A 27486-nucleotide genomic window follows, 5' to 3' on the forward strand; every position below is an offset into this window, starting at 1 on the left:
TATACCTGTAGTCCCAGCACTTTGGGAGACCAAGGCAGAAGGATCACTTGAGCTCAGGAGTTTGAGACCAGCCTAGGTAACAAAGACACCCTGTCTCAAAAAATAAGAAGAAAAGAAATTAGTAAAAACTGCCCCTGTGAAGCCTAGACTTTGGATTAATAGACACAAAGTTTAAATCAACTATTTTAAATATGATCAAGGAGGTAAAGGAACCCATGATAATGGTATCTCACCATTACAGAATATCAGTAAAGAGGGAGAAATAATTAAAAGGAACTAAATAGAAATTCCAGAATTGAAAAGCATAACTAAAATGAAAAATTTATCATAGGGGTTCAACAGCAAGCAGATTTAAGCAGACAGAAGCAAGACCAGTGAATTTCATTTAAGTCAATTGAGATTACCCAATTCAAGGAGCAGGAAAAATTAAGGAGTAAAGAAATATGACCAGAGTCTGAGAGAACTGTAGGATGCTATCAAGCATATCAATCTATGCATTATAGGAGTCCCAAAGAAGAGAGAGAAAGGGCAGAAAGAATACTTGAAGAAATCATAGCTGAGAACAAGATAATAGCCCCCCAAATACAGCAACATATTAAAAATGTTATACACCCTGACCAAGTGGCATTTATTCATGCATGCAAGAATGGTTCAACATATGAAAATCAGTCAATGTAGTACAGTACATTAACAGAATGAAGAAAGAAACCACATGATTATCCCAACTGATGTAGAAAAAACATTTGACAAAATTCCCCATCATGATAAATATATGGAAATCAATTAATGTAATACTCCACATTAATAGACCAAAAGACAAGAACTACATGACCATCTCAATTGATGTAGAAAAAGATCTGACAAAATCCAACAGCATTTTATGATGAAAACTTTAAAAAACTAGGAATGGAAGGAAACTTCCTCAAGAACATCTGCATCTGAAAAATCTACAGCTAAATGCGTACTTACTGATGAAAGACTGAAAGGTTTCCCTCCACCATCAGAAAAAAGGCAGGATGTCTGCCCTTGTACTTCTATGTTACATGGTGTACTGGAGGTTCTAGTCAGTGCAGTTAGGGAAGAAAAATTTTACATGGCATCTGAATTGGAAAGGAAGAAGTAAAACTGTCTCCATTCACAGATGGCATAATCTTGTTTGTAGAAAATCTTAATCCACAAAGAAACTATTAGAGCTAATGAAAGTATTGACAAAATTGTGAGAAACAAAATCAACATATGAAAATCAGTTGTATGTCTATATCCTAGCAACGAACAATCTGAAAAGGAAATTAAGAAAACAATTCCATTTACAAAAGCATCAGAAAGATTTAAATACTTAGAAATAAATTTAAGGAGGTGCAAGACTTGGATGCTGAAAACTATAAAGCATAAGTTAAATAAATAAATCAAAAGACATCCCATGTTCATGGATTGGGAGACATTATTGTTAGAATGTCAATACTCCCTAAATTGATCTATGGATTCAGTGCAATCCCTGTAAAAATTTTAATTATCATTTCTGCAGAAATGGACAGGGTGATCCTATAATTCATATAGAACTGCAAGAGACCCTGAATACCAAAACAATCTTGAAATAGAAGCACAAAATTAGAAGACTCACACTACCCAATTTAAAAATTTACTGCAAAGCTACAGTAGTTAAATCATAAGGATAAACACCTAGATCAATGGATTCAAATTGAGATTCCAGAAATAAACCCATATATCTATGGTCAGTTGATTGATTTGTTTTGTTTTGTTTTGAGACAGAGTTTCATTCTTTTTGCCCAGGCTGGAGTTCAATGGCACGATCTCGGCTCACTGCAACCTCCACCTCCTGGGTTCAAGTGATTCTCCTGCCTTAGCCTCCCAAATAGCTGGGAATACAGGCATGCGCCACCATACCTGGCTAATTTTGTATTTTTAGTAGAGAAAAGGTTTCACCATGTTGGCCAGGCTGGTCTTGAACTCCTGACCTCAGGTGATCCACCTGCCTCGGCCTCCCAAAGTGCTGAGATTACAGGTGTGAGCCACCGCACCAGGTCATGATTTTTGACAAGGGTGTCAAAACCATTCAATGGAGGAAAGAATAGTCTTTTCAACAATGATGTTGGAACAACTGGATAACCACCTATATAAAAGCATAAAGATGGTCCCTTACCTCATACCATATATCCCAATTAATTTAAAAATCAATCAATGACCTAAATGGAAGAGTTAAAACTGCAGAACTCTTAGAAGAAAGCATAGGGACAAATCATCACCACCTTGAATTTAGCAGGGGTCTCATAAATTATATCACCAAAAGCACAAGCAGCAAAAGAAAAATCAGGCAAATGGACTTAATCAAAATTAAAATATTTTGTGTATCAGAGGACATTGTGAAATGGCAGAAATAGATTTGGGATTGCCAGGGATTGAGGAGGCAAGGGAGATGGGGAGTGGCTACTTAATAGGTACGGGGTTTCTTGTGGGGATGATGAAAATGTTCTGGAATTACATTGTGGCGATGGTTGCACAACTTTGTGAATACATTAAAAATTATTGGATTGTATACTTCAAAATGCTTTAAACTGTGAACCTTGTTATTTGAATTTTACCTCAATGTAAAAAACTAACATTCTTCAATGTAAGATTAATTAGGTATTCACATAATTAATTTCCTGGATTAGTATCCATATAAAATACTTTTGAACAAATCCAAGAATGCTTTAAGGGGGAAAAAATCTTTTCACCTACAGCCATACAGTCATTAAAAATATATACATACATTCGGCCAGGTGCGGTGGCTCACGCTTGTAATCCCGGCCCTTTGGGAGGCCACGGCGGGCGGATCACGAGGTCAGGAGATCAAGACCATCCTGGCTTACACGGTGAAACCCCGTCTCTACTAAAAATACAAAAAATTAGCCAGGCATGGTGGCGGGCCCTGTAGTCCTTGCTACTCGGGAGGCTGAGGTGGGAGAATGGCGTGAACCCCGGGAGGCGGAGTTTGCAGTGAGCCGAGATCACGCCACCGCACTGTAGCCTGGGTGACAGAGCAAGACTCTGTTGCAAAAAAAAAAAAAAAAAAAATATATATATATATATATATATATGTATGTGTATATATATGTACATACATTCAAAATATAAGCATATAATTATGTTTATATTTTGATTTATACCCATCTAGGTCTTTTAAAAAGTGTTTTTATTATGGTTATTTTATTTTATTTTTTGAGACGGAGTCTCTCTCTGTCACTCAGGCTGGAGTGCAGTGGCGCGATCTCGGCTCACTGCAATCTCTGCCTCCCGGGTTCCCGCCATTCTCCCGCCTCAGCCTCCAGAGTAGCTGGGACTACAGGCGCCCGCCACCTCACCTGGCTAATTTTTTGTATTTTTAGTAGAGACGGGGTTTCATCGTGTTAGCCCGGATGGTCTTGATCTCCTGACCTCGTGATCTGCCTGCCTCGGCCTCCCAAAGTGCTGGGATTACAAGCGTGAGCCACCGCGCCTGGCTATTATGGTTATTTTAAAGCATTTCAATTGGTTTTTGGAATGACAGTCAGGAAGCCTAGTGTTTTTGGTTTTTGTTTTTGTTTAGAGACAGGGTCTTGCTCTGTTGCCCAGACTGGAGTGCAGTGGTAAGATGATAGCTTCATTGTAACCTCAAACTCCTGGCCTTAAGCAATCCTCTTACCTCAGCCTCCAAAGTAGCTAGGACTACAGGTGCACACAGCCACACCTAGCCAATTTTTAAATTTTTATTATTATTATTTTTTTAATAGAGAAAAGGTCTCATTGTGTTGCCCAGGCTAGTCTCAAACTACTGGCCTCAAGTGATCCTCCTGCCTTGACCTCCCAAAGTACTGGGATTATAGCCATGAGCCACTGTGCCTGGGCAGGAAGGCCAGTGTTTAAAGCAGCAGTATATCTAACACTTCACAGGGATCTAGTGTAATGTAATGGAGAAATCTTTGTTGATTAGTGAAATTGTTATATACCATAGGGTCTTCTTATTTGAAGGATGATGAAATGGTATGATTTGCATTTTCTATATCTGAAGAACGTTTTTTGTCCCCACTTAATGATAGTTACTTGCCATCACTTTTGTTTAATGCTTGGTCTTGTACGTTTATCAATAATTTCTCTCCTATTGCTTAGATAAGCACAAGTTATTAGAAATATAACGCAAGCCACATATGTAACTTTAAATTTTCTAGTAGCCACATTTAAAAAGTAAAAAGAAATAGGTGAAATTAATCTGAATAATGTTTTATTTAGCTATATTCAAAATATTAATTTTTTTTTTTTTTTTTTTTTGAGATGGAGTCTCACTCTGTCGCCCAGGCTGGAGTGCAGTGGCGCGATCTCAGCTTGCTGCAAGCTCCGCCTCCTGGGTTCACGCCATTCTTATGTCTCAGCCTCCCGAGTAGCTGGCACTACAGGTGCCCGCCGCCACACCCGGCTAATTCTTTTTATTTTTTTTAGTAGAGACAGGGTTTCACGGTAGTCTCGATCTCCTGACCTCGTGATCCGCCCACCTTGGCCTCCCAAAGTGCTGGGATTACAGGCGTGAGCCACCACGTCCGGCCCAAAATATTAAAATATTTTAACATATAGTCAGTACTTTTCTAAAATCTATTAATGAGGAACTTTACATTCTTCTAAGTCTTCAAAATTCGTTGTGCATTTTTACACTTGCATCACATCTCAATTCGAACTCGTCACATTTCAAGTGCTCAATAGCCACATGTGGCTAATGCCTAGAATACTGGACAGTGCAGGCTTAGATAATCACAACTAGGACATTGTCTCTAGAAGAGATGGATTTGTTATTTCTGGGAATGGAATAACAACATTTTGTTTCTCTTTGTGGCCCCAAAACAAGAATTAATTTATTAGCCAGGTGTTGACTTAAAAGATACAAAGAAAAGCCTCTGTGTTTTAGTGGGGTGAGGAAAAGCAAACTTGGCATAAGCATAGTTGTGAGGAATGAGGATAGGAGTGTAGGAGGAAGTACCTGAATTCAGAACAAGGGAAGTTATACCGCATAGTATTGTGGATAAGTCCATGGGTAGACAGGACAGCATGCAGAGGGGAGAACTCAGATTTGGGGAAAATGTCTAGTCCCGGAATATGTTTCTGAGTCAGATGTTAAAGGTGCCTAGTTGGTCAAGGGACTATCTTCCCAATCCTCACCCTCCCCATACGTGCCCCATGAAATGGATATCATAAAGTATATAGCAACTAAAAGCAGGTATGACTAACTGGGTGCGGTGGCTCATGCCTGTAATCCCAGCACTTTGAAAAGCTGAGGCAGGTGGATCGCCTGAGGTCAGGAGTTCTAGACCAGCCTGGCCAACATGTTGAAACCCCATCTCTACTAAAAATACAAAAATTAGCTGGGCGTGGTGTCGCATGCCTATAATCCCAGCTACTCGGGAGGCTGAGACAGGAGAAGTGCTTGAATCCAGGAGGCAGAGGTTTTAGTGAGCCGAGATTGGGCCACTGCACTCCAACCTGGGCGACAAAAGCAAAATTCCATCTCAAAAAAAAAAAAAAAGAAAGCAGATATGACCAGTAGAAGGTATATCATTCAGATAATTATAAATCTTCTTTTCTCCCCCCTTTCACAAAAAGAAAACACAGGGCAATGGATCAGAGAATGAGATAGAAGTTTAAAAACTTTGTTTTTTACCCCCCCCCCCAAAAAAAAACCCAGAAAATAAAGAGCAGAAGGAAAAGATAAAAAAGTGGAAAAATTGTGGAATCAGATATAAAGAATATACCAATGTGCCCCTATTAAGGTAAAATATTGAGTGAAGTTTTTTTTTTGTTTTTTCTTCTAAAGATGGAAAAAGTGTATGTAAGTAAATATGACATACAACAAAGAGACATAACCAAGAGAAAATGCTTGCTTTATCATTTTATTTAAAATTGCCTTCTTGCTTTCTTCATAGCTGTGCCACTGCATACGTTCTACTGGCTGAGGAAGAAGCAACAACTATTGTAGATGCTGAAAAGTTATTTAAACAGGCACTCAAGGCAGGAGAAACAATTTATAGGCAGTCACAGCAGTGCCAGCACCAAAGTCCTCAGCATGAAGCTCAACTGAGTAAGCAAGTTTGAACTGGTTATTACTGTCTTTTAGCACCTGTAATTTGCTTGTGTCTTAACACGAAACAACAATAATACAAAACTTAATACATACAGGTTAGTTAATTTTCACTGGAAATAACTAATCTATTCATAATACCTACAAGCCAGCAAGACAGAAATGTGTATTAGCCAGAGAACGTTTGTGGAAGGGAATAGATCTGTTCGGGTTATTGAGAGAAGATGTGCTGCTCTGAGACTTAACAGTAATTTATTTCATGTGAGAATTAGGCTGGTCATTGCAAAAACATAACTTTCAGCATTCAGGAGAGCCTTCTAGTGATGATAAACAGCTGTTATCTTTATCCTCACCCTTACTCTAAGCAACAATAAAGGTACATTATTTGGTTTGCTCTTCAGACTGTGTATCTGCATATAGTGCTAGGGAGTGGCCCCTTTCACACCATCTGATTCTTAGCCCAAAATCCAACCTCATGCTTGGCATTGATTCTTTCTTTGATTTTTCTCCATGATGTGCTTGAGATCAGATGAGCCATAGCAACTGAGGTCCTTTCTGTTCTTAGATATGCTCTACCAGTTATGATTGAGATTTTATTTTACCAAAGATGTTAGAATCAGCGATGATGCTGCTTCCTGCTATTTTTATGGCCAGAGGGTTTTAGTTTCATGATTTTGGCAAATAGTGGGTAATAAATTGAAATATGTTTATATAATGCATTATTTACTGGCAGCTAAGTTCTAAATCTTTTTTTGTGTGTAAATTAAAATTTGGATAATGTTTTTCTCCCTAAGCTAAATACTGATATATATGGTATGTTTCATTAATGCACATTTTTATAACATACATTTGTGGGAATATATAATTTTGTAGCTTGGAACTGATGAAACTACATCTTTAAAAATGTCATGCCATTTGTCTTTGAATAATCTCAAATACGGTTATGAGATAGTTACAGAAATATTTGTTAGCTCTTTCTAGAAGTAGTTTTATAGTTTGTCAATTACTCACTGTTAAGAAAAGTTTACATTAGCCATGGAAATTTTGTTTTGGACATTTTTTGTTTTTCAATTAAAACAATAGAGAGTATCAGAATAATAGATCATTTATGCACAAGTTTAAATACTAACTTAATGTTGTATCTTCCTATTAATGTATTTCTTTTTTGTTAATGTTAAAATAAACTTGTCAATCATACACGAATTATATATACTGTACTTAGGTCACTATTAGAGGCAAAAATAATTAAATGTGTATTTTAAGTTTTAATACAGAAAACTTAAAAGATCCACAAAAATAGAGAACACTCCTGTTCAATATTTATCACCCAAATGTAGCCATCATTAATATTCTTCCATTTTGACATAATTTAATTTTAATTGAATCTTCCAAGGGAAGTAAATAAAATTAATGGACTTGTTAATGAAATAGCAACCTATAATACAAAAGTGATAGTTGTATCATTTTTTGTTTTTTTAAATAGGGAGAGATACCAATGTACTGGTATATATTAAAAGAAGATTGGCAATGTGTGCAAGAAAGTTAGGAAGAATAAGAGAAGCAGTAAAAATAATGAGAGATGTAAGTAAATTGATGATGGGATTATTACATTTATTCCTCCACAAACTAAAAATGTAGTTAAGTTGCCCATTATTTTAATGCAGAATCATTGTATTTTAATTGGTAGTTTTAAGAACAAGGTATTTATTTAATATATGCCTTTCTTAAGGGTTAGGTCTTCTTCACAGCTATGTTAAGAAACAAGAATTTCTACTTTAATGAATCTGACTCAGCTGTATTGAGTTCCTTTGTTATGATTTTAATCTTTTTTTTCCTTTTAATATACAGTTGATGAAAGAATTTCCTCCTCTTACCATGTTGAACATCCATGAAAATCTCTTAGAATCACTTTTAGAATTACAGGCCTATGCAGATGTTCAGGCAGTCCTAGCGAAATATGATGGTGAGTCGTATTCCCTTAGTTGATAGCATGGTTATTCTTTTCCAATTATGTAATTATAAATATGGTTATAGTCTAGTATTTAATTTTCTCTTTCTGTTCTTACCAGTCAGTATGTAGCACCCAAAGGTTGCTATTAAGTATCTTCTTTATCAGGACTTTTATTAGCAAAAGTCTGCAAGGAAGAACTTTTCTTCTGTCAAGATTTATTTGTTTGTTTATTGAGTGCTTGTTTCTAATATGAGCGAGTCATTCAGAATATGATAGTGAACAAGACAACATGGGAGGCCAGGCATGGTGGCTCACACCTGTAATCCCAGCATTTTGTTTTGGAGGCTGAGGTGGGAGGATCGCTTGAGCCCAGGAGTTTGAGACCATCATGGGTAACATGGCAAGACCCTGTCTCTACAAAAAATTAAAAAAAAAAAAATATTGGTCATGGTGGTGTGTACCTGTAATCCCAGCTACTTGGGAGGCTAAGGTGGGAGGATCACTTGAACCAGGGAGGTTAAGTCTGTAGTGAGCTGTGATTGCACCACTGTAGTCCAGCCTAGGTGATGGAGGAAGACCCTGTCTCAAAAAAAAAAAAAAAAAAAGGAAGGGGAGCCCTCATAGGATTTACAGTTTATTTACAGTTTAGTGGAACATACAGACAAATGAACAGCAGTTACATTGGAGACAGCGTGTTTGGTGAGATAATTGGAGAAGTATGGGTGCTGTGCACATAGTGGGGGTACCTCATTTGTTTTGGAGTGTCAAGCAAGGTTAACAGAAGTTGCTTAGCAGTATATACTATAAGAGCAATTCAGAATAACATTTTTACAATGCTTTTCAGTTGCAAAGTTCAATGATAATATGATCCTTATAGTAGTCTTATGATGTGGTGGGACAAGTATTTTTACTGTCTCCAATTACTGAATAAGGAAACTGGAGTTTAAGAAGGTTAAAGTATTGGGGTAAGGTCTCCCAGCCAGTAAAAGGCAAATCCAGGTGTTTGATTTCTTTGTTCACTAGTCTTCCCATGGTAACAATTCAGTATCTGTTGGTTATTTTTATTTTTATTTTTTTATTTTTGAGATGGAGTCTTGCTCTGTCGCCCAGGCAGAAGTGCAGTGGTGCAATCTTGGCTCACTGCAAGCTCCACTTCCCAGGTTCACGCCATTCTCCTGCCTCAGCCTCCCAAGTAGCTAGGTCTACAGGTGCCTGCCACCATGCCTGGCTAATTTTTTTGTATTTTTTTAGTAGAGACAGGGTTTCACCGTGTTGGCCAGGATGTTCTCGATCTCCTGACTTTGTGATCTGCCCGCCTTGGCCTCCCAAAGTGCTGGGATTACAGGCATGAGCCACTGTACCTGGCGACTATTTTTTATTATTATGTTATAACAATATCAGTTTACCACACATGAAGTTTGGAGAATTTTAAAGACATAAAGCCTCTCTTCTCATCCTGAGAGAGGCATCAGCTTTTAACCTCAAGCTGAAAATTTGGGGTTACTATACTTCTGGTCATATCTTTCACTATAAGAGAACACATGTAAGTCACATTGAAGACTGGGCACAGTGGCTCACGCCTGTAATTCCATCACTTTGGGAGGCTGAGGCACGTGGATCGCTTGAGCTCAGAAGTTCAAGACCAGCTTGAGCAACATGGTGAGAACCCATTTCTACAAAAAATATTTTAAAAATGTAACTGGGTGTGGTGGCATACACCTGTAGTCCCAGCTGCTTGGGAGGCTGAGGTGTGAGGATCGCTTGAGCCTGGGAGATAGAGGTTTCAGTGAGCCAAGATTGCGCCACTGTATTCCAGCCTGGTGACAGAGTGAGACCCTATCTCAAAAAAAAAAAAAGTCGTTTATTCACATTTGTCGTATTATAGGTTCCTACCCATTCGCTTGGGAATCCCCATGACTTGGGAAGTTTGAAATGTGTTATACTTGGAAAGAGAAGTTTATTTCTTTTAAACATCTGGAATCTTTAAGCAGTGCTTCAGAATAGTGTAGGCTGACGGAGAAATTTGTGAGAAATTCTTTCCATATGTAACTTACTGGATACATCGCCTGCTTATAATACTTGTGATGAGCAAGCTTAGGGACTGAATATAAGAAATTGGAATAGGACCTGATTCATTAAAAATAAAACTGAAACTAATAAAGCATATCTAAGTTGATATGCTTCTATATTTTCAGTTATTTTCATGAGTCTCAGTTTTTATCATTCCAGAATCCGGAGGAAGTTGAAAGCAAATTTATTTCCTTAGTTCTCCGTTTACTAGTATGATTCTGGAATCAAAAACATCTTCTGATAGCCTTATTTTGGACATTCTTTTAAGAATGATTTGTATAATTAATTTACCTACAGTTCCAGGTGAAATTTTTATTTTCTAAAAAATAATAATTTAAGAAAATACAAAAATCTAAGAAGAACAAAAATATCATCCTTGGTTGAATCAACCTGGATTTAACTACTGTTAATATTTTAATTTTTTTTCTAATATTAGTTTTTCTCTATGAATAGGTGAAGGTTTTACATAGTTCTAATTATACCATGCTTTTTTCCCTGAACTTATTATAAGCAGGTTATTTATTATTATTATTATTATTTTTTTAGACAGAGTCTCGTACTGTCACCCAGGCTGGAGTGCAATGGCACGATCTCAGCTCACTGCAACCTCCACTTTACAGGTTCAAGTGATTCTCCTGCCTCAGCCTCCTGAGTAGCTGGGATTATAGGCACCTGCCACCATGCCTGGCTAATTTTTTGTATTTTTAGTAGAGATAGGGTTTCACTGTGTTGGCCAGATTGGTCTCAAACTCCTGACCTCGTGATCCACCCACCTCATCCTCCCAAAGTGCTGGGATTACAGGCATGAACCACCGTGCCCATCCATAAGCAGGTTATTATAAACATTTGTTGAGCGCATTTTGCTGTCGTGCAGAGAGGGCTTTCATAGACATAATTTCATCTCAGTCAGAAAATATCATTATTTTGAGAGGTGAAAACTGAGGTCAAACAAGTTGCTACTAGCTCAAAGATGCTTAGCTGGTAAATAATTAGATAAAGATTCAGATTCAGCTTTTTCAACTTCATATATGGGTTTTTCCTACTATATTATAGATTGTTCAACATTATGTCCAGGTTTTTCCTATATAACTATTGAATTTGTATTGCACTGTGAATTATTCTTTTATTTATTTATTTTTGAGACAGAGTTTCACTCTTGTTGCCCAGGCTGGAGTGCAGTGGTACAATCTTGGCTCATTGCAACCTCTGCCTCCTAGGTTCAAGCGATTCTCCTGCCTCAGCCTCCTGAGTAGCTGGGATTACAGGCATGTGCCACCACACCTGGCTAATTTTTGTATTTTTAGTAGAGACGGGGTTTCTTCATGTTGGTCAGGCTGGTCTCGAACTCCTGACCTCATGATCCACCCACCTCAGCCTCCCAAAGTGCTGGGATTACAGGTGTGAGCCACTGCACCCGGCCGTGAATTATTCTTATTAAAAAATTGTCTCAATACATTTTTTTGTAATTCCTACCTAAATTGAAAATTATCATTACAGATATAAGCCTTCCAAAGTCAGCAGCAATCTGTTACACAGCAGCACTGTTGAAGACAAGGACTGTTTCAGAAAAGTAAGTGTTATAAAAACTACAATGATTTGGAAAGACTGCTAAGCTCAATGTTATGTTTGTCTTCTACTGACTTTAAACAATGCTGTTTTCCACTGTACTTCCTTCTGAATAGCCCTGGATCTTCTTGGGCTTTTAGGCTTCTTGCTGTGTATAGTGGAAAGAGCAAAGTTTTTAGAGCTAACCTGAGCTCAAATTCAAACTCTACCACATTCTAGCTATAGGACTGTAGGCAGGTTAATCGTTTTGAGTCTCTTCTTCATCTGTAAAATGAGACTAATATTGCAGGAGGGTTGTAGGAGGATTATGTGTGGTAAGTGCCTAAAGCGATATCTAGAAAGAAAGTCCACACAGTAAATAGTAACTATGATGATGATGATAAAGTGTGTAGTAGGGAAATATGCTTATGTTATCTCTTCTTAGAGTATAATTCTGAGTTCTGCTTTTCTTGTGTTTTTGGCTACTCTTAGTGAATTTTCTTTATTGTGCAGATAAGATACTCAGAAACCAACCAAATGGTGACCGTTTTCTTTCACCTTAGATTTTTATGCTTTGATATGAATTAGAATGGAATTTTCCATTTGTGTCCTCTGAAATAAGAATTTGGTAAGAATGTACTTAGATTCATGAGATTCTCCGGATATCACTGTGTAGCATTTATTACTTTATTACCTTTCCTAAAGTGTACCTTCAGTGGACTTCTCCTAATGGCCTTCTTTACCTAAGTTTGAAGATCTTCATTTCTTATTTTATATGTTGAACCCACAAGACTTTACTTGTTTTTTTTGAGACGGAGTTTCACTTTTGTTGCCCAGGCTGGAGTGCAATGGCACAATCTCGACTCACTGCAACCTCTGCCTCCTGGGTTCAAGTGATTCTTCTGCCTCAGCCTCCCGAGTAGCTGGGACTACAGGCGCACACCACCATGCCCAGCTAATTTTGTGTTTTTAGTAGAGATGGGGTTTCTCCATGTTGGTCAGGCTGCTCTCAAACTCCTGACCTCAGGTGATCCGCTCATCTCAGCCTCCCAAAGTGCTGGGATTACAAGCATGAGCCACTGCGTCCGGCCAGCTTTATTTATTTTTTATTTAGTTAGTTTCTGGTAGTCCTCTGGCTTTGTTTTTGGCCATCTCCAGAAACTTTGATTCAAGGGGCTGCATTATTATCTAAATTCATACTTTTTTCTTTTTTTTAGCATATTTATTTTTTCATTTTGTGGTTTTCTTGTAGATTCTCTCCAGAAACAGCCTCCAGAAGAGGATTAAGCACAGCAGAAATTAATGCTGTGGAAGCAATTCATAGAGCTGTGGAATTTAATCCTCATGTTCCAAAAGTGAGAAATTTTATGATAAAAATACTACTTTTATTTAAGTTTATCAAATTGATGACAGTTTGTAGACCAAAGTCTGGGTCACCATAATTTGGTGCAGAATTGTTTTAGTCTGCTCTATTTTGATGCTTATTATTCACCTTACAGGGGATGTTGAAACATTTAGGCATTTAGAAAGGTAGATAGGAGCAATAGTTAGCTATATGCTTTGTAATTACTGTCAACATATAATTTGAACTGTGTTCACTTAGCTGTTCTTTTAGTATAGTTGTAGAGAATAAATAATGGCTTGGTCTTAATAAAAGAGTATTCATGTTTCATATCACTAAATGGAATTTCCTGTTACTATGAAAGCTTTTTCTAGACAGATGCCTGGGTTTTGAACTAGGGTTGGGTAGACCCTTCAGACTAGGGTCTGAAGACAAACAGATTAAAATAATCAATGATAGGAAGCAGATGTGGAAATTCCCAGAAAAACTGGCTGATGCTTATTTAGTCCCCGATGAATCTATATACTTGCTTTGATTGTCTTTATATTGTACACCTTGCAGTTATACAAATTATTGCTTAATCTTTGTGTGTTATAGCATAAAATTAAATTTTGGGTTTTAGGCTGGACACAGTGGCTCATGCCTATATCTCAACACTTTAGGAGGCCGAGGTGGGAGGATTACTTGAGCCCAGGAGTTTGGGACTAGTGGCTGGGCACTGTGGTGAGACCTCATTTCTGCGAAAAATACAAAAATTATCTGGGCGTGGTGATGCTCCTGTTGTCTCAGCTACTTGGGAGACCAAGGAGAGAAGATTGCTTGAGTCCAGGAGGTCGAGACTGCAGTGAGCTGTGATCACACCACTGCACTGAAGCCTTGGGTGACAGAGTGAAATCCTATCTCAAAAAAAAAAAAAAAAAAAATTGGGGTTCCACAAACAATGCCCCATGTTAGGAAATATAGACAATTCAAGAATAGATGCCCTTACTACAGAAAGTAATTATAGCTATTGATTCCAGTGAAAGGCTGTTAATAGAGTTTGGAAGCTAAAGAGTTACAGTAAAGGGATTAATCACTAAAAGATAATTTCCATGAAAAGGATGTTGTAAGCCTGTTAGAGTAAGTAAAGATATGCTGAAGAAAAGTACTTAAGTCCAAGAAACAGAGTCAACAAATATTTATACCATTCTCTCATTAAGTGACACTGGTTCCATAAATTTAAAGATAGCGGTTCACCCATATCCACAGTTTTGTATTCCATGTTTTGTGACAGTTACCCACAGTCAGCCTCTGTCTGAAAATATTACATGGAAAATTCTGGAAATAAACAATTCATAAGTTTTAAGTTGCATGCCGTTCTGAGTAGCTTGATGAAATCTTACACCATCCCCTTCCATCCAGCCTAGTACATGACTCATCCGCTTGTCCAGCATATCCAACACTGTCTATGCTACCCACCTCTTAGTCACTTAGTAGCCAACTCGGTTATCAGATCAACTGTCACAGTGCTTGTGCTCAGGTAACCTTTATTTTAGTTAATAGTGACCCCAAATGCAAGATCAACATATTGTTATAACTGTTCTGTTTTATTATTAGTTATTGGTGTCTTACCGTGCCTAAATTATAAATTAAATTCTATCATGGGCATATATTTAGAGGAAAAAACATGATGTACGTAGGGTTTGGTACTATTTGTGGTTTCAGATATCCACTGGGAGTCTTAAAACATATGTCCTGAGGATAAGGAGCGAGTACTGTAAACTTTTTTTTTTTTTTTTAGACGGAGTTTCGCTCTCTCCCAGGCTGGAGTGCAGTGGCAGAATCTCGGCTCACTGCAACTGCTGACTCCAGGGTTCAGGCGAGTCTTCTGCCTCAGCCTCTCAAGTCTCAAGTAGCTGGGACTACCAGTGTGTGCTGCCAGGCCCGGCTAATTTTTTGTATTTTTAGTAGAGATGGGGTTTCACCATGTTAGCTAGTATGGTCTTGATCTCCTGACCTTGTGATCTGCCTGCCTCAGCCTCCCAAAGTGCTGGGATTACAGGCGTGAACCACTGCGCCCGGCCTTGTAAACTTTTTATTATGAGTTCTACTATACATGCAGCAAAGTGTATGAGACAGAAATGTGTATCTTAATGATTTATTACAAAGTAAATGCTTGAAAACTACTGAGGTCAAGAAACAGAACATTATCAACCCACAGAAGCCTACCTGACTGCCCTTTCCCATTACAACCTCCTTTCCTACCTGAAGGTAACCACTATTCTTATTCATTCATATTCTTATTTATTAATTATCTTCATTTCCTCCCTTTATGTTTTTGATCTGTACTTTTTCTTTATTTCTGGATTTTTTTCTTTTTTTTTTTTTTTTTTTTTTTGAGATGGAGTCTTGCTCTGTTGCCCAGACTGGAGTGCGATCTCCACTCACTGCAAGCTGTGCCTCCCGGGTTCACGCCTTTCTCCTGCCTCAGCCTCCCGAGTAGCTGGGACTACAGGAGCCCGCCACCACACCTGGCTTTTTGTGTTTTTAGTAGAGACAGGGTTTCACCGTGTTAGCCAGGATGGTCTCGATCTCCTGACCTCGTGATCTGCCCGCCTCAGCCTCCCAAAGTGCTGGGATTATAGACGTGAGCCAGTGCACCCGGCCTTTTTTTTCTTTTTAAGACAGACTCTTCAACTATTTGCGAGGCTGAGGCAGGAGAATTGCTTGAACCCAGGAGGTGGAGGTTGCAGTGAGCCGAGATCGTTCCAGTACACTCCAGCCTGAGTGACAGTGAGACTCTGTCCCATTAAAAAAAAAAAAATGCGGGCGCAGTGGCTCACGCCTGTAATCCCAGCACTTTGGGAGGCCAAAGTGGGTGGATAGCCTGAGGTCAGGAGTTCGAGACCACCCAGGGCAACATGGTGAAACCCCGTCTCTACTAAAAATACAAAAAAATTAACTGGGTGTGGTGGGGTGCGCCTCTAGTCCCAGCTGCTTGGGAGGCTGAAGCAGGAGAATCGCTTGAGTCCTAGAGACGAAGGTTGCAGTGAGCCGAGATCGCCCCCACTGCACTCCAGCTTGGGCTACAGTGAGTCTCCGTCTCAAAAAAAAAAAAAAAAAAAGACAGCGTCTTGCTCTCATGCCCAGGCTGGAGTGCAGTGGCGCCTTCTTGGCCCACTGCAACCTCCGCCTCCTAGGCTTAAGCGATCTGCATGCCTCAGCCTCCCAAAGAGCTGGGATTACAGGTGTGAGCAAACGCGTGCCTGGCTCTGGATTTATAAATGAGTTAAAGAGTGGTCCCTGTTTATTTATTCTCTGGAATAATTTGTATAAAATTAGAATTATTTCTGCCCTAAATGATTAGTAAATTTGTTATTCAACCCATGTGATTCTTCAGTTTTCTTTGTGAGAAGACTTTGAGTTACAAATTTCATTTCTTTAATAGTTTAATTACAAATTAAATTTCTAAGCATATCATAACTATTGAAATTTTTTGTTTCTTATGTTAGTTTTTGGTAAGTTGTGTTTTTCTAAAAATTTATTTCATCAAAATTTTCAAATGAATTGACATAAAGTATTCATAAAATCCTTTTATTGCCATATTAGTATTTGCAGGATTAGTTGTAATACCCAATTTTTAATGTCTTTTTTTTTTTTTTTTTGAGATGGAATTTTGCTCTTGTTGCCCAGGCTAGAATGCAATGGTGCGATCTTGGCTCATTGCAACCTCCATCTCCCTGGGTCAAGGGATTCTCTTGCCTCAGCCTCCTGAGTAGCTGGTATTACAGGCATGCGCCACCACACCCAGCTAATTTTATAATTTTAGTTGAGACGGGATTTCTCCATATTGGTCAGGCTGGTCTTGGACTCCCAACCTCAGGTGATCAGCCTGCCTCGGCCTCCCAAAGTGCTGAGATTACAGGCATGAGCCACAGCACCTGGCCCCACTTTTTAATTCCTAACATTGGCTAGTTTTATTTTTCTTGATCAAATTCCTTAGGGTTTTGTCAATCTTACTTGTTTTTGCCAAGAACTTAGCTTTGGCTTTGTTGATTTTTTTCCTACTATTTATTTTCTGTTTCATTCATTTCTGCTCTTTATTGCCTTCCTTCAAGTTAATTTGAGTTTATTTTATTTTAATTTCCTGTATCTTCTCACATAGGTACTTAAATATGTAATTTTCCGACTTTCTTCTGATATACCCAGTTAAATCTAGAAACTTCTCTCAACACAATTTTAACTGCATACTATAGCAACATTTTTTACATAATTTAGTTCAGAATATTTTCTTTAAAAAAATTTAAATTCTTTAAAAACAATTTTAACTGCATACTATAGCAACATTTTTTACATAATTTAGTTCAAAATATTTTCTTTAAAAAAAAAAAATAGAGGATCTCCACATGTTGCCCAGACTGGTCTTGAACTCCTGGCCTCAAGCATCCTCCCTCCTCAGCCTCCCAAAGTGCTGGGATTACAGGTGTGAGCCACCTCCCTTGGCCCAAAATATTTTATAATTTGTTTATAATTTCCTCTTTGATTTAGAGTTATATTTATTCCATGAAGGTAGATATAATAAACAAAAGATTTTCTTTAAATTTTTTTTCCTCTTTTTCTTTTTTCTGCTTTGCTCGTGTTGAGAAACAATAGATTTCCAAAGTAGATGAAACAGCCTTCTATTGGAAGAAGATGTCAGCTAAGACTTTCATAGCTAGAGAGGAGAAGTTGTCCTGGCTTCAGAGCTTCAAAGGACAAGCTGACTCTCTTCTTAGAGGCTAATGCAGCTGGAGACTTTAAGTTGAAGCCAGTGCTTACTTAACATTCCAAACATCCTAGGGCCTTTAAGAATTATGCTAAATCTTCTCTGTCTGTGCTCTATAAATGGAACAATAAAGCCTGGATGACAGCATATCTGTTTGTAGCATGGTTTACACACCATTTTAGGCCTACTGTTGAGACTACTGCTCAGACATGATTGCTTTTAAAATATTACTGCTCATTGACAATATACCTAGTCACCCAAGAGCTCTGATGGAGATGTACAAGGAGATTAATGTTTTAATAACCGATAACACAACAGCCATTCTGCAACCCACAGATCAAGGAGTCATTTTGACTTGGAAGTCCTATTATTTTAGAAATACATTTAGTAAGGCCATAGGTCCCATATATAGTGATTCCTCTGGTGGATCTGGGCAAAGTAACTTTTATATGCCATGGGAAACCGAAAAATTTGTGTGACTTGCTTTATTTTGATATTCGCTTTATTGCAGTGGTCTGGAAGTGAACTTGCAGTACGTCCAAGATGTGTCTATGGTTACAAACATGAATTTTGGGATATATAAAATATGCTTCAATAAAACTATAGAGACTGGGCGTGGTGGCTCACACCTGTAATCCCAGCCCTTTGGAAGGCCGAAGCGGGTGGATCACCTGAGGTCAGGAGTTCGAGACCAGCCTGACCAACATGGAGAAACCCCGTCTCTACTAAAAATACAAAATTAGCCAGGCGTGGTGGCGCATGCCTGTAACCCCAGCTACTCGGGAGACTGAGGCAGGAGAATCACTTGAACCTGGGAGGTGGGGATTGCAGTGAGCTGAGATCGCACCATTGCACTTCAACCTGGGCAACAAGAGTGAAACTCTGTCTCAAATAAATAAATAAAACTATATAGATATATATATACATATAGATATACATACACACATATACACTTTAACATTTTAGCATCATTTTTATTTATAGGTAGAAATTTACCCATTTTCCCCTCAATTAAATATCAAAGCACTTGACAATTCAGCTATTTCAAAATATCCAGCTAAGTAGAGTGATGCTATAAACTGATATTATTGTTTGTAGATAGACCCTTTAAGCCGAGTGTCATCAAACATAATTATTAAGGTTTTTGGAGAATTTGTTTTTCTTTGAGACAGTCTCGCTCTGTCACCCAGGCTGGAGTGCAATGGGGTGATCTCGGCTCACTGCAACCTTCACCTCCCGGGTTCAAGCAGTTCTCCTGCCTGAGCCTCCTGAGTAGCTGGGACCACAGGCATGCGCCACCACGCCCAGCTAATTTTTGTATTTTTAGTAGAGATGGGGTTTCACCGTGTTGGCCAGGCTGGTCTCGAACTCCTGACCTCAAGTGGCCCACCCACCTTGGCCCCCCTAAGTGCTGGGATTACAGGCATGAGCCACCATGCCCGGCCAGATTTTTGGAGAAATTTTAAGCTTCACCAACCTGAATAATATCTCACTTAAATAACATTGATGTTATATGAACTGGGAGAGCTCTGGAATTTGTGGTTGGCTGTTTTTGCTAGGGTTTTACAATTGATGAAGTATGTACAGACCCCTCTTTTTCTCCTGTTAATGGTCTCTATTCCTGACTGTCAGCTGGAAGCAAGCAAACATAAAGGGATTTAGGGGTTTTCTTCTTCACAGTTCAATTGTGAGTCATGATAACTTATTCAACCTAAGTAACAGTGACATTTCAAATATATGTGTATATATACATATTTTATTCTCTCAAATTTATTATGCAAATGGTTGTATGCATCTTAGCAGTAAAATGACAAAGGATATAGCTGTTTTAGCAGGAAATATTTTTGGCAACTTTCCACATAACTACAACAGAAATGGCTGTAGGTCTAGAGCTATGCAATTTGTTAAAGCTGGAAACTATTAGAAGTGCAATAGAGAAATATCATCTACATTTCTTCAGGCAATGAATTTGCTTTTAGGTATTTCATTAATATTGATAGCTTGTATAGTTTTTTTTATCCTACTAAATGAATTTCAGTGTATAGTAACTGATAGTACCACAGTAAAAAAATTAGAACAGCGTGTGTTCATGGTTTTTGACTTATTTTTCATTATTGAGCTATGGCTTTGGCTCAGTAAACTTTTTTTTTAGTTGCCAAACTCGAAAAAGGTTGTGTATCTTTCAGCTACTACATGAATTGTCAGTTTTATTTTCAGTAGAAAATGTTTCATATATTCTAAATATTCCATAGCATTCTGTTTCATTCATTCTGGTATCTCATACGTTTTTTATCCAACCATCAAATGGTTTTATAGATACTGTCTTTTTTTTTTTTTTTGGAGATGGAGTCTTCCTCTGTCACACAGGCTGGAGTGCAGTGGTGCGATCTCGGCTCACTGCAACTTCCACCTCCCAAGTTCAAGCGATTCTCTTGCCTCAGCCTCCTGAGTAGCTGGGACTACAGGCGCGTGCCACATGCCTGGCTAATTTTTTGTATTTTTAGTAGAGACGGGATTTCACCGTGTTAGCCAGGATGGTCTCAATCTCCTGACCTCGTGATCCGCCCGCCTCGGCCTTCCATAGTGCTGGGATTACAGGCGTGAGCCACTGCACCCGGCCAATACTGTCTTTTTTATTGAGATAATTTACATACTATAAAATTCACTTTTAAAGGATATAATTCAGTGCTTTTTAGTATATTAACAAGGTTGTAAAATCATTACCACTATTTAATTCTGGAATCTTTTCCAGAAAGAAGTACCTGTTAGTAGTCACCCCCCATTCCCTCGCAACCACTAATCTACTTTCTGTCTTTATGCATTTGCCTATTCTAGAGTTTTCATATGAATTGAATCATATGATGGTGGCCTTTTGTGTCAGACTTCTTTCACTTAGCATAATGTAGCATGTGTCAGTACTTCCTTCATTTTATGGCTGAATACTATTCCATCGTACCACATCTTGTTTATACATTCAACTGATGGACATTTGGGTTGGTTTCACTTTTTGACTAGCATGAATAATGCTGTTGTGAATATTCATGTACAAGTTTTTGTGTGGACATAGATTTTTCACTTCTCTCGAGTATACACCTAGAAGTGGAACTGATAGATCGTAAGTAATTCTGTTTAATTTTTTGAGAGACTGCCAAACTGTTTTGCAGAGTAACTGCATTATTTTACATTCCCTCAGCAATGTGTGAGTTCCAGTTTCTCTACATTTGTCTAAACACTTATTATTATCTGTCTTTTTTATTATAGTTATCCCAATGGGTATGAAATGACATTTCATTGTAGTTTTGTTTTGTATTTCCCTAATGACTAATGATATTTGAGCATCACTTTAATATGTTTATTGGCTGTTTGTATTTTTCTTTGGACAGATATATGTTCAAGTTGCATATTTTTAAATTTTTATTTAATTTATATATTTATTTATTTATTTATTTATAAGAGACAGGGTCTCCCTTTGTTGCCCAGGCTGATCTCAAACTCGTGGGCTCAAGGGATCCTCCTGCCTCAGCCTCCTGAAGTGCTAGGATTACAGGCTTAAGTCACTGTGCCTGGCCTAAATTTGTTGTTGTTGTTTTTTAAATTAAAGGTATTCTATTTATCTTTTTATTATACGGTATTCTTTAACATTATTATTACATAGAGCATTGACACTCTTGATTAATGTGATCCAGAACCATTGTGAATATCCATATTTGAAAATGCCACTATTACGTTTATTTTCACCTATGAAATGTAAACATGAGAATGGGTCACAAACCTTGCTGAGATACGGATACTGAAGAGTCTGCTAGATGTATTCATTAGGTACATCATTCACATGTGTGCACAAGCCTCAAAGCACATTATTCAAATTTGTGCCTTAGCAAAATGATGGCTGCTATAAATCATGGGTATTTAGAGCTCCCACAAAGAGTAGAAATTGTAAATGTTAGATCCATGAGTGTCAGTGATCTACTATAGATGTAACTATTCTTGGTATGACACTTCACATATCAGTTAGAATAATGTTGTCCAACTTTAAGATCTAACAATAGCTTGCTGTAATATTTTGTTGAAGATTTTTAAAGTAAGCATACCACAGTTGAATTCTTCTAAATTTTATTTTATGTTCAAATGTAAAATAATTACTATAAAAAATCACAGAATGGATCCACATATATACTGTCATATATGTGACAAAAATCCACATATATACGGTCAATTGATTTTTGACAAAAGCACCAATGCAATTCAATGGGGAAATGGAACTTCTTCAACAAATGGTACTAGAACATCTGGATATCTAAATGTGGTAGGGGAAATCATGAATTTTTTCACATAGCATACAGAAAAATTAATTTGAAATGTGTCGTTGATCTAAATTTAAAAACTAAAACTATACAACATCTAGACCAAAACATCTAAGACTAGCTTTGAAAGCTGGGGGTAAAGAAAGATTTCTTAGGACATAGAAGGCAATTATAAGAAAAGACAATTATAAATTGAACTTTATCAAAATTTTAAAAGTCTGCTCATCTTACTGTTAAGAAGACAAAAAGGCAAGCCACGGACAGGAAAAAAATATTTGTAATATGTTTATCTGACAAAGGACTCATCTAAAATATATACATATAAAAAAACACAACATTAAAAAATGAGCAAAAGCCTTGAACAGATACTACAAAAGAAAATATTGGTATGTCCAGTAACACATAAAGAGATGTTTATATGAAGGTAAAATGAAGCAGGCAAAAAAAGAAAAGGTGTTAAACATCATTAGTTATCAGAGAAATGCAATATAAAATCATGAAGTAATTCTTTCACATCTCTCAGAATGACTAAAATTTAAAAGACTGATAAAATATCAGTAAGAATGTGGAAGTCAGAACTGTCATACATTGCTGCTAAGATTACAAAATGGTACAACCACTTTGGAAAACTGGCAATTTCTGATACAATTAAACATATCCTTCAACCTGTGATCCAGCAATCCTACTCCAAGGTATATACCCAAGAGAAATGAAATCATATGTCCATAAGAAGAGTTGAACATGAATATCATAGCAGTTTTATTTATAATAGCCCCAAACTAGAAACAGTCCCAATGTCCTTCAACAGGTAAATAGATAAATAAGTTACAATACAGTGGTATTCAGCAATAAAAAGACCTACTGATACAAGCAAAACATGAATAAAACCAAAAATATGACATATAAACAAGTACATACTAAATGTTTTCATTTATGTGAAGTTCAAGAAAAGGCAAAAAGTGATCTGTGGTGGTAGAAATGCAAATACTGTTTGCCTCAGGTGGTCAGGTGAGACATTAACTGGAAAGGAGGACTCCCTGGAGTGAAAGAAGATATCTCGATGGCCAGGTGCAGTGTCTCACGCCTGTAATCCCAGCACTTTGGGAGGCTGAGGCAGGCGGATCACAAGGTCAGGAGTTTGAGACCAGCCTGGCCAGCATGGTGAAACCCCATCTCTACTAAAAATACAAAAAATTAGCTGGGCATGGTGGGATGCACCTGTAGTCCCAGCTACTCAGGAGGCTGCAGCAGGAGAATCACTTGAACCCAGGAGGCAGAGGTTGCAGTTAGCCTGTATCACGCCACTGCACTCCAGCCTGGGTGATGGAGCAAGACTCTGTCTCAAAAAAAAAAAAAAAAGAAGAAGAAAAAAAAATAAAAGAAAATATGTCTTGATTTGGGCATTACTTGTCTACATTTGTCAAAACTCATCAAGCTGCATATTTAAGATCTATGTATTTAAAATTATACCTCAATAAAGAAAAAAGAATTTGACTTAGCATGGAAAGCATTGTAAAAATATAATGCCTTCTGATTAAATTAGATAATGTATGTGAAGTGCTTAACACGGTGTCTGAGTGTCAGGCAATATTATTGATTATCATGGTGGTTGTCACTTTATTTCTGTTGCCTTTTTTTTTTTTTTTTTTTTTGAGACAGGGTTTTGTTCTGTCATCCAGGCTGGAGTGCAATAGCATGATCATGACTCACTGCAGCCTCAGCCTGGTGGGCTCAAGTTATCCTCCCACCTAAGCCTTCTGAGTAGCTGGGACTACAGGTGCATGCCACCCAGCTAATTTTTGTATTTTTTGTAGAGATGGGGTTTTGCCATTTGCCCAGGCTGGTCTCGAACTCCTGGGCCCAAGCAGTTCACCCGCCTTGGCCTCCCAAAGTGCTGGGATTACAGGCATGAGCCATTGTGCCTGGCCCATCTTCTTTGAGTTGTTCCAGTGTTTGCTTCTTTGTGGATGTTATTTTAGTGCTTGTAGCCTTGGAATGTATAAGGTTTGGGGGATTCCTTTGTTGAGATGAGGTAATGGTGAAGATATTGAAAACAGTTAGGAATTAACTAATTTGAATTAGCTAATAACATAATCATAGTTAGGTAATAACTAATTTAAATTAGTTACAATACCCTGAAAACAGTTTATTTGTGTCTTACAGAAGAAGCCCTTTGGGCAAGAGTAAAGTAGAGCAGTAAGAAACAAAACAATAACAAAAGTATGTTTAGTAAATCCCTGCAACTGGAGTACATATTTAGGAATAGGTTATCTGTAACATTTAAAAGTTACTATTTTGGCTGGACTTGGTGGCTCACACCTGCAGTCCCAGCACTTTGGGAGGCTGAGATGGGTGGATCATTTGAGGTTAGGCGTTTGAGACCAGCCTGGCCAACATGGTGAAACCCTGTCTCTACTAAAAATATTTTTTAAAAAAATGAGCCAGACATGGTGGTGGGCGCCTGTAGTCCCAGCTACTTGGGAGACTGAGGCAAGAGAATCATTTGAACCTGGGAGGCAGAGGTTGCAGTGAGCCGAGATCGCACCATTGCACTCCAGCCTGGGTAACAAGAGCAAAGCTCCGTCTCAATAATAATAATTAAATAAAAATTACTATTTCTTTTTTACAATAAAACTGTTTTTAGTGTTGTGCTGCCAAGAAAGTAGACTATACCTGGAGACTTTTACTTGCAGGGGAAGTTTTAAAAATAAATTGATGCGTAGAAAGTAAAATCTGTTCTGGTTGATCAGAAATGGAAGCCCATAGAATGTTACAAGTCTTATCCACCCTAGAAGATAGTAGCTCTTTTTTTTTTTTTTTTTTTTTTTTTTTTTTTGAGATGGAGTTTTGCCTTGTTGCCCAGGCTAGAGTGCAGTGGCACCATCTCAGCTCACTGCAACCTCTGCCTCCTGGGTTCAAACAATTCTCCTGCCTCAGCCTCCCAAGTAGCTGGGATTATAGGTGCCCGCCACCACACCTGGCCAATTTTTGTATTTTTAGTAGAGATGGGGTTTCACCATGTTGGCCAGTCTGGTCTTGAACTCCTGACCTCAGGTCATCCACCCTCCTTGGCCTCCCAAAGTGCTGAGCCACTGCGCCCGGCTGATAGTAGCTCTTTAGCAGCAGGCTTGCATTTCATTGGCTAAACTACTTATATCATAGCGCCTGCATATATAAAAGATAAAAGGGAAACAGGTGCTCAGTTGACATTCCGAGTGGCATAGCAGGAGTAAAGAGAGCAAAGGAGAAGTGGTGTTGAAGTCTGTGACCCAGACTTAGAGCAAAATGAAACCTTTGCCTTTCCCTTGTGTTGTACTGTGGCCTAAGTAGAAGAGTTGAGATATGAAATGCTTATATCTTGAGGTGTGGCTCTGTAGGATGATGTGGAAAGGAGGTTTCTTGTAGCAAATGCCCTCTCCAGCCTCCTTTCCTTTTCCCTTCAGTATAAGTCACTTTACTTTGCTCCTGAAACTGTTAGGTAGTATTATGTTTTCTTTCAGTTTATTCACATAGCAGTTCTGTTTGTTTTCTATATGAGAACTGTCTTTAGTCTCCCCCAATACATACCAATGTGGACTCTGCATTCGCCCTGCCTGTCCAATCTCATAGAATGTGCACTGAGAAAACTAATTGCAGAGATAAATTGGTTTTTTGTGTGCATGACTGATCAAGAGCAAAGTACCTTAATTTCAGATGCCTTCAGAGAGATTTTTCTTTAACCTCTGCTTTTAAGACGAAGATTATAAAGCATTATCATTACTTCAGGTCAGAATTATATTGCTTTTGGTCAAAAGCTGTTGTAAGATTTACAAAGTAATAGCAAAAAGTAATCTAAAGATAAATTATAAAGATCAAAGCAGTTCAAAATTAAAGTAAATTTGAGTGTAAGCATAGATAGGGCTTTAGAGTCATAAAAGAAACCACTAGACCATACATCATTATGTCTTTTTAACCATAGCTTCCAAAGGAGCCTTAATAATTTTATTTTTAGTGAAAAGCAAGAGGCTAAACTCTCTTGTTTTACTCATTTGAATGTATTGTTCATAGTTGATTGTTAGTTAAAATTGTCCCAAGCAATTTTTCATTACAGACACAATAGGCTGATTCAGAGGTAATATAGAAGGTCCGATAGCACATAGTAGGTCCCAGCTTTGGTTTGTGTCATCAGCTATATTTTATTTGCTGATAATTTCCAAATCTGTGTCTTTTATCTCTGGCTTCTTTCATTGTCCGTTGACTTAGCATTTTCATCTAGTTGTGGAAATCACATGATAGGTACCTCAAACACTTTAATGTGTCTCAAACAGAATTTTAAAAATTTGTTAAGTCTTTTCTTCAAACTGCCAAACTGCCTCTCGCTTATTTCTATATTTTGATTTATGGCTTCATTATCCTCTTCATTAACCCTTACCTCTGCCATTTCCAAATTACCAACTCATATTATAACCTTTGAAATGTTTTTCAGATCTAGCCATCTATCTCATCCCCCCGTCACTGACCCTTGTTTGCCTTCATTACCTGTACTTTTAAAATATGTTATTATTATTATTATTATAACAAAAGTAATAGGTACTTTTAAAAAATTCAGACTCTTCAGACGTTTACAGAGTGGAAACCTCCTGTTCTCTCCCTCCCAATTCTACTTCTCTGAAGTAACCACCTGCTACTGTTTGGTGTATATATTGGCAGACATTTTCTATGCATTTCTAAACATATAGAGATAGATATAGAAAGAATCTCAAATACTTTACCATCTCTTGTGTGGACTATTAGAACAGATTCCTCACTCATCTTTCTGCCATCAGCCCTTCTCCATTCCAGCTATTGCCAGAGTTATCTACCTAAATAGCAAGTCTTAAAAGACCTCTGCTTGGTCCCAGTTGCCTACAGGATAAGGACCAACCTCTTAGTATTACACCTATAAAAGTCCTTCATATTCTGGGCCAGTATCTGTCTCCAGCCTTACTCTTTGCCAGTTCTGCTTTGCTCATTATGTCCATTGTCACTGTTCCCTGGATTGGTCATGCCTCAACATATCCCACTGCCATTGTCTTCTCTACCTGGCAAATTTCTACTCATTCTTTAAGACCCTGCTCATCTGTTGTCTCCTTTATAAGGAGTTTTTGTCTAGTTTTCCCAAGAAGAGATAATGGCTTTCTCTTCTCTGTTTCTTCAGTACCTCAATCGTATTTTTTTTTTCTAACTGGTCTGTTTATATGTTTCTTCCTTAGTTCCCTGTGAACAAAAGCAGGGCGCTTGTCTTATCATTTAATGTCGAATACTCTTCCTAGTCTATATAGACACTCAGTAAACACTGGGAAACAGACATGTTTGTAGTTTAGAACTGCATTGCTTTAAAAGTCTATCTAAGTTAAAGAAAGTAGGCTGGGCACAGCAGCTCACACCTGTAATCCCAGCACTTCAAGAGGC

At 37.9% G+C, this 27486-nt stretch overlaps 1 protein-coding gene across 48 annotated transcripts in view; it reads left to right on the plus strand.

Annotated features, from left to right (window-relative positions):
- ST7L (suppression of tumorigenicity 7 like) overlaps positions 1-27486 on the plus strand; it is a 97387-nt gene that overhangs the window by 30958 nt on the left and 38943 nt on the right. For all 48 annotated transcript variants that reach the window (XR_013399679.1, XR_013399731.1, XR_013399730.1 and 45 more), the window contains 5 exons: positions 5946-6100; positions 7584-7681; positions 7949-8063; positions 11619-11691; positions 12919-13021. Coding sequence is in view for 39 of the 48 variants with exons in the window: in XM_015148385.3 (XP_015003871.1) it covers positions 5946-6100; positions 7584-7681; positions 7949-8063; positions 11619-11691; positions 12919-13021 (544 nt within the window). In the remaining 9 variants the exon portion in view is untranslated. The remainder of the gene's footprint in view (positions 1-5945; positions 6101-7583; positions 7682-7948; positions 8064-11618; positions 11692-12918; positions 13022-27486) is intronic.

The sequence above is a fragment of the Macaca mulatta genome, chromosome 1, assembly GCF_049350105.2.
Source record: "Macaca mulatta isolate MMU2019108-1 chromosome 1, T2T-MMU8v2.0, whole genome shotgun sequence".
NCBI classification, from domain to species: Eukaryota; Metazoa; Chordata; class Mammalia; order Primates; family Cercopithecidae; genus Macaca; species Macaca mulatta.